Source organism: Takifugu rubripes, chromosome 15, assembly GCF_901000725.2.
Source record: "Takifugu rubripes chromosome 15, fTakRub1.2, whole genome shotgun sequence".
In the NCBI taxonomy this organism is placed as follows: domain Eukaryota; kingdom Metazoa; phylum Chordata; class Actinopteri; order Tetraodontiformes; family Tetraodontidae; genus Takifugu; species Takifugu rubripes.
In genome coordinates this window covers 15,674,637-15,680,884 of record NC_042299.1, presented here as the reverse complement: position 1 = coordinate 15,680,884, position 6,248 = coordinate 15,674,637, and the positions used below count along the sequence as shown (strand labels likewise).

The window sequence follows — 6,248 nt, the reverse complement described above, 5'->3', positions numbered from 1 at the left end:
GCGCAGAGGTGGGATCATATGGCAACATGTTGATTAATGGATCCGCATAGAGTTGTGAATAAAACAAATGGCTTGTTAACGTTTTCTGACCGATTGCCCAACCGGATCCTGTCAATCGGATTGACTGGAACCGCCATAATCCGCCTCCTCGCCCAGTAATCCTCGGTGTGCTGCGTCCCGCCACCGCCAGGGGGCAGCAGCACTACAGCGCTAACTAACGCCGTCAGCAACTTCACGCGAAGAAGTGGAGCTCTTCCGGTGCTGTTGCGCTTCCTTCGTCTCCTTTAGCGTTTTAACCTCACGCAACAACATCACGCTCGGGCTGAAGAGTGTAAATTATCTGTGCCACCGTTCCGTGCGCGACATTTGAGCGTGAGCAAGGGGCTAGCTCAAGGAGCTAACACTTCATAGCGGGTTCAGTGTTTTCTGGAACCATCCACAGTCAGTGTACAAACGGTTGCTATAGTTACGGGGTTCTTTTCGACCGTTACAGTTGCGCGTTTGTGTTTCCGTAAAGACACCAAGAGGTTCGTTTCCTCACATTCCTGCCACAAACGGGTGGATTTGTTGGCAACATGGTGCAGCTGCATGTGAAGCGAGGGGACGAAAGTCAGTTTCTTGTGCGCACCTGCGGGGACACCTCCGTGGACGCGCTCATCCAGCAGATCACGGAGATTTATAATGGCAGACTCCGGGTGGGACGCATCTCTTCAGGTAAATATCCCACTTTAACCCCGTGTTGTCTGTCTTCCGTGCAGGAGTAGCGCTTCGTGCATCGGTTTTGTCTTTAAACCTTCATGAATGTGCAGAGATCACGGAGTTGTCCGAACACGGAATCGCGCTGCCGCCCAACATGCAAGGCCTGACAGAAGAGCAGATTATGGAGCTGAAGCTGAGAGATGAATGGGAAGAGAAGTGCGTTCCCAGCGAAGGACCAGTGTTGAAGAAGGATGAGATGGGAAGGAGGAACGGCCACGGTAAGACCTGCTGACTGTCGGCTCAGGAGGATCCAAAATGCACAGAACTAGTTAAACATAAATATAAAAGATGAAAAGCTTTTGTTAATCTCACGATCCAATCGGTCCCCAGCTCCTAACGACAAAATGAAAGAGGTATTGATGAAGACGGTGGAGGCAGCCAAGGCCCTGGTCTCTAAGGTGAGTGGAACCCATTATTGAAAATAACCCCAAAAAGTTATGAACGGATTTTAATCACCTTTTTGGGAAATAATAATGGGCCAAGAAAGATTTGATTCAAGTTCCAGAGGTACTTTGTCCTTCCAAACAACCTACTCTGTTATGTAGTCTTGTATTACTACTGCTTATACACCGTATACACTCTATCACCAATGTAACAATAATTGGGGACCTGTTATGTCCGTGTCCACTGTCAGAAACAAGCAGAAGCTAACGTGTGTCTCACCATGGAGATGGTAAAGGAAGCCCTGGACCAGCTCAGGGGCGCCGTCATGATTGTGTATCCCATGGGTTTGCCTCCTCATGACCCCATCAAGATGGAATTTGAGCATCGAGAAGACCTTTCAGGCACTCAGGTAAAGGGCAGAAGCCGCATCCATGATTCAGTTTTCAAGTTGTTTAAGCTAGTTTTTGCGACAGTGAGACGCCTCTTTTAAACCCGCCCTTTTTCCCGTGACCTCAGGCGTCTCTGGAGGTGATCACAGAGGACGAGTGCCAGCTTTGGTGGGCCGGCCAACAACTGCAGAGGGGCAAAAAGCTGCAGGACTACATCGGCAAAAATGAAAAGACAAAGCTTGTCGTCAAAATCCAAAAGGTGGCGACCACCTTAGCTTAGGTGGCGACTGGTGGAAGGTGTCCGGAACAACGCCGCTAAATCCGTTTGTGCTTTTGTTCAGAAGGGGCAGGGGGCGCCAGCGAGGGAGCCGCTGATCACCGACGACCAGCAGAAACAGATGATGCTGCGGCACTACCGCAGGCAGGAGGAGCTGAAGGTGAGGGAAGGGTGAACTCACGCACGTTTAAAATCATCGCCCTGACGTCTGCCTGGGAATGTTCTCAGAAACTTGAGGAGGCGAATGACGATTCCCACTTGGACTCGGCGTGGGCAGACAGACAGTCGCTGAAGAAACAGTTCCAAGGGCTCAGCAACATTAAGTGGGGGCCCAGGTGAAGCTCAGGGGCCCTCGTGCTGCTGCAGGTGTGACACACGCCACTGACACGGGACGGTCGCCAGCCGCCAGATACAGACGTTCAACAAGCGTTTGACCCGAAGGACTTTAAGTTTTAAGCTCGTTTAAAATGTAGCAAAGAAACAAATGTTTTCATAAAAGCTTCCTGGTTACGTTTGAGCATCGTAATTAAGGTCTTTTATTCTTTCACAGTTCCGCCCGAGTATTAAACCTCAGGAAGTAAAAAATGACCACGGTGGTAGCAACCGTGGGAGGGCGTGGATCCAGAAGACGGATTTAATTGTGCTTTTCCTTTTTTCCCACACTGCTGCGGGAGCGAGGACCAGGACGCCGCACCTTTCCGGCCTTTGTTTCACTGATCCGAGTGTTGAGCAGCTGAGAGAAACGTGCTCCTTTTAAAAACGTGTGTTTCTGCTCCGAGGGGAACGAGGAGGCGTGCGAGTGGAATCACGTGTGATCAGTTCACTCCCAAACCAACACGCTCACGAGCTCCTGACGGCGGCCTAAAGGGGAGACGTGCAGCAACGTGGCGGCTTGGTGAGGAACGGTGAAGCTGCTCCCAACGCTAATGTGTGTCGTCAAAATATAAACCTCAGTGGCGACGTGACCCTCGACCCCTGGGAGGGCGGGAATAAGAGGCGTTCAAGGACCATCACGCAGCCAGGACTCAGAGTTTACCGGAGCTGCTGTTCAGATAGGCGTCCATCCAGATCTCCTGCAGGATCATGTCCCTGCGCTCGATCCTCTCGGCGCGCTCGGCGGCTTCGCTCGTGTACGTCACTTCCTCCCGGCTGCACAAGTCCTTCCTGTCTGCTGCGGAGAGTAAACGGCTGTCCGCCCCCTCGCCGCCCTGGCCGCCCTGGCCTTTACCCTCGTCTTCCTTCTGCCGGTGGCGTCTGCCGGTCCTGGGACCAGCGTTCCGAGCTCCGCGCCGGCGCCCCCTGCAGGTCACCCGGACAGACACGGCCAGCAGCGTGAGCAGCAGCCCCAGGCACACGCTGGAGGTGAAGAGCAGGGCGGCCATTTCTCCGTGCTCTGGGGACGCAGGGAGGGTTCAGAGCCCAGATTCATGCGCTGCGGAGGGCGGAGGGGAGGTTTTACCTGTGACGTAGGCGTACGCGAGCAGAGAGCTGCTCATCGCTCCCGAGGGATCGGCTCTTCTGGACTCTTTGGACCAGGGCTCCTCGGTGACTGCAGGAGGGGCTGATGGGAAAATGCAGTTAAAAGTCTGAAATAATCCGCACATTTCTGAATGATCTTGAGTGTAAATGGATCTTATTCCACATTCTGATCCTGAATCTGGGAATTTTGATCAGTTCCTCCTCAGGATGTAGCTAAACATGCGAGTTTTCACCCACATCTGCACAAACAGTTGCGTAAGAATCAGAGACAATCGTCCACACATCAGGATCCAGAAGATCCCAGATGTGGTCACATTAACTTGCAGAGTTCATTTTTGTGTTGTACCCCAGCAACCCTCGGAGACTTTGGCCAGTAAGTTGGATTAAAAGACATCAGGAGAACAGAAAGGCTGAGAGGAAGCAGGAACCTTTCTCGGTGTCCACAGGAGGAGACGGAGTGGGGGGGGGGTCCTGCTCCCTCAGGTCTCCTGGAAGAAAGACAGGAGCTGTGAGTCTCATGGGGGAGGCGAGCAGCCATTGTTGTCTGGGTGATGGAGCCCAGCGTGGTGAAGAAATAGAACCGCCATGACCTCAGCACCCTTTGTGCCAATCGTAGGAAGTTTAACAGGATGTTGGCGTTAGCGTGCCGATTATTTCCCCCCCCCCCCCGGTGCTGTCTGGGGTGATGAGATCAGCGGATAAACGGGCTGAAACAAACATGACGCCTGAGGAAGCTGGCGACTTACCGCAAGAATAGGCCACACTCAGGTACTTCCTGGTTCCCGGAGCGCAGGGGTCCTGAAAGGTCTGGTTGCTCACGGCAACAACGCACTTGTGTTTGCTGTGGCAGGATTTGGACACGAGGCGTTGGGCTTCGTGGTTCAGACACTCTGAGGGGAAAATGGCCGTTTTTAGGAGTTTGAAGGCAAATGAAGTCCAGAGTTTGAGTGTGTTTCCATTCTTTATTCGGGCCCCCCTGTACCCCCCCAATATGTGACACGATATTTTTAGGATGTCCTGGTGCGTTCCCCAGTGCTGCCCTTCACTCACCAAATGGGGGTGGTCTTGTCAGGCGTGAGGGGCAGGTGTCGGGGTGGGCCGGACTCCTCCCATAGACAGCTGCGTAGATGTTCAGCACCCTGGGGGGCTTACAGCGCAGGACCATCGCCCCTCCCTCACACACCACCAGCCTCTTGTGTTCCGCTGTTCCAGGGAGACGAGGAGAGACGAACAGCATGAGGAGTTCTGATGGGGGGGGGGGGGGGGTCTGCTGGGTCAGGACTCACTTGGTTGGCATTTGTAGTCCACATGGAGGTATTTGGCCGTGCCGGGACAGGGGTCCTTCCCAAACAGCAGGTGGTGGACGGGCAGCTGACAGCGCCTGTGGTTCTGACACTCCGACAGCAGCTTCTGCACAGCAGACACAGGTTCTGTCAACCCTAACCCTAACCCAGCAGAACCTGGAGCGAAGGCCAGCACCTGCAGGGCGGTGAAGGCCGAGCAGCCGCGGTGCCGGGCCCGGGCCCGGGCCCCGGGTTCTGCTGCACACAGCCCGGCTCCGCCGCTGCCGTAGAAGGCGGACTGGATGGAGATGGTGGAGTGGCGAGGGCAGCGGAGCCGCAGGGGGTGGCCGTCGCAGGCGTGGGCAGAGCGACCGGTGACCGTCCCGGACAGGTAGGCTGTCACACACCAACGCAGCGGTTAGGCCCCACAGAACCGCCCCACAGAACCGCCCCACAGAACCGCCCAACGTCCTCAAACGTGGTGAACCAGGACCCGAGTCACCTGGAAATCCTCCTGATCCACTAAATCCAGTGTTTTAGTTCAGAGCAGACAAACTGAAGCTTTTAATGATAATAAAAATAGTTGCCATATTTCTCTTTAATCTTCAGCTTTGGTCTTAGTTCGGTTGCTCTTTGGAGCTTTGTTACTGGGTCTCATGTTACTGTTAAACACAGACCTGTCACCGGTTCTGAACGCAGGTTCTCTTTCCCTCCGGCCCGACTGCCAACTGGCATTCCACCGACTGAGAAACCCTGCTGTCTGCAGCATGTTTGCATTAAGAAAACAAGGACAGATTCAGGAAGCAATAGTATATAATATATAATGGACAACTGAGCTATGGAGCGAGATGATTGGACCTGACGTCCCGTCAGTGCGGGGTGGTGGGGACAGTCTTCCAACCGCTGGAACAAACTGGGAATAAAAGTAACTTCCCAGCCATTGCGCAACACTGGATATTATACATATAGATGTCCTGTTTCTTATATATTCTATGCATCTTACTGGAAAAGTCGGCCAGTCCGCTCATGCTGGTCCACAGCAGGAAGGTCAGGCAGAACAGGCTCCAGTCTTCTCCCTGGGTCAGACGCGTCCAGCCCAGGACCCGCATCCCTGCCCTCGGCTCACCTGAAACAGATCCGGAAAGTCACGCTGAGGCCGCGCGGGGCCGAACCGGGCCGAGGTCCATCACCCGTGCGTCTCGTAATGTCCGGAGGGCTGTGGGAAAAAGAGCTGCGCAACAGGCTGCGCGTCGAGCGTCCGACGAGCTGGCGGCTCCGAGGACGCGCAGCGGCGCGTTCCGCTCCGACTGTCCGGTAAACACGCACGGACACGCGCGGGCACTAGAAATGCGTCTCCACCGACAGCTGAGGGGACGCGTTAGTGGGCGTGGAGGGGGGGGGGGCGCTCCCACCGTGTGACGCACTTTTACTTTCGCGCCCACGTGGGGCGCGTGTTCGCTCTGTGGATTGTGGGAAAACGCTTTTATCCAGTCAGGCGCCTGTGATGCTTTGATTTCCTCGCACAGCTTCCATTTAAACTGGTAAAGTGGGATTGGTCGTTTTTAACGTGTTTAAAACTGTTTAAAAAGTTTCAAACGTTCCAAGACTAGAAGAAACATCCTTTAATAGACCCCAAAAAGCCCTCAAATGCTGAAAGAACTCTATATCTTAAAGCCA

General features: G+C 54.1%; 2 protein-coding genes across 4 annotated transcripts; one reads left to right on the top strand and one right to left on the bottom strand.

Moving 5' to 3' along the window:
• Positions 1-237: 237 nt before the first annotated feature.
• On the top strand, positions 238-2,326 carry cfap298 (cilia and flagella associated protein 298). Its single transcript, XM_003971322.3, has 7 exons — positions 238-714; positions 810-977; positions 1,090-1,157; positions 1,394-1,552; positions 1,660-1,791; positions 1,874-1,969; positions 2,038-2,326. Exons 1-7 carry the CDS (start codon positions 576-578, stop codon positions 2,146-2,148), a joined length of 873 nt encoding a protein of 290 aa, XP_003971371.1. The 5' UTR covers positions 238-575; the 3' UTR covers positions 2,149-2,326.
• Positions 2,327-2,481: 155 nt separating this feature from the next.
• Positions 2,482-6,237, bottom strand: eva1c (eva-1 homolog C (C. elegans)). Of its 3 annotated transcripts, none has more exons than XM_029848948.1 (9): positions 5,575-6,237; positions 5,249-5,314; positions 4,768-4,967; positions 4,575-4,698; positions 4,339-4,491; positions 4,035-4,178; positions 3,717-3,776; positions 3,269-3,358; positions 2,482-3,202 (listed from the first exon to the last, which is right to left on the bottom strand). In XM_029848948.1, the coding sequence occupies exons 1-9, from the start codon at positions 5,678-5,680 to the stop codon at positions 2,835-2,837; spliced, it is 1,311 nt and encodes a 436-aa protein (XP_029704808.1). In that variant the 5' UTR covers positions 5,681-6,237; the 3' UTR covers positions 2,482-2,834. The 3 variants fall into 3 exon arrangements, with proteins under 3 accessions (XP_029704808.1, XP_011609994.2, XP_011609992.2); XM_011611692.2 differs by having other exon boundaries at positions 3,269-3,370; positions 5,575-6,234; XM_011611690.2 differs by lacking the exon at positions 5,249-5,314 and having other exon boundaries at positions 3,269-3,370; positions 5,575-6,223.
• Between the last annotated feature and the right edge of the window lie 11 nt (positions 6,238-6,248).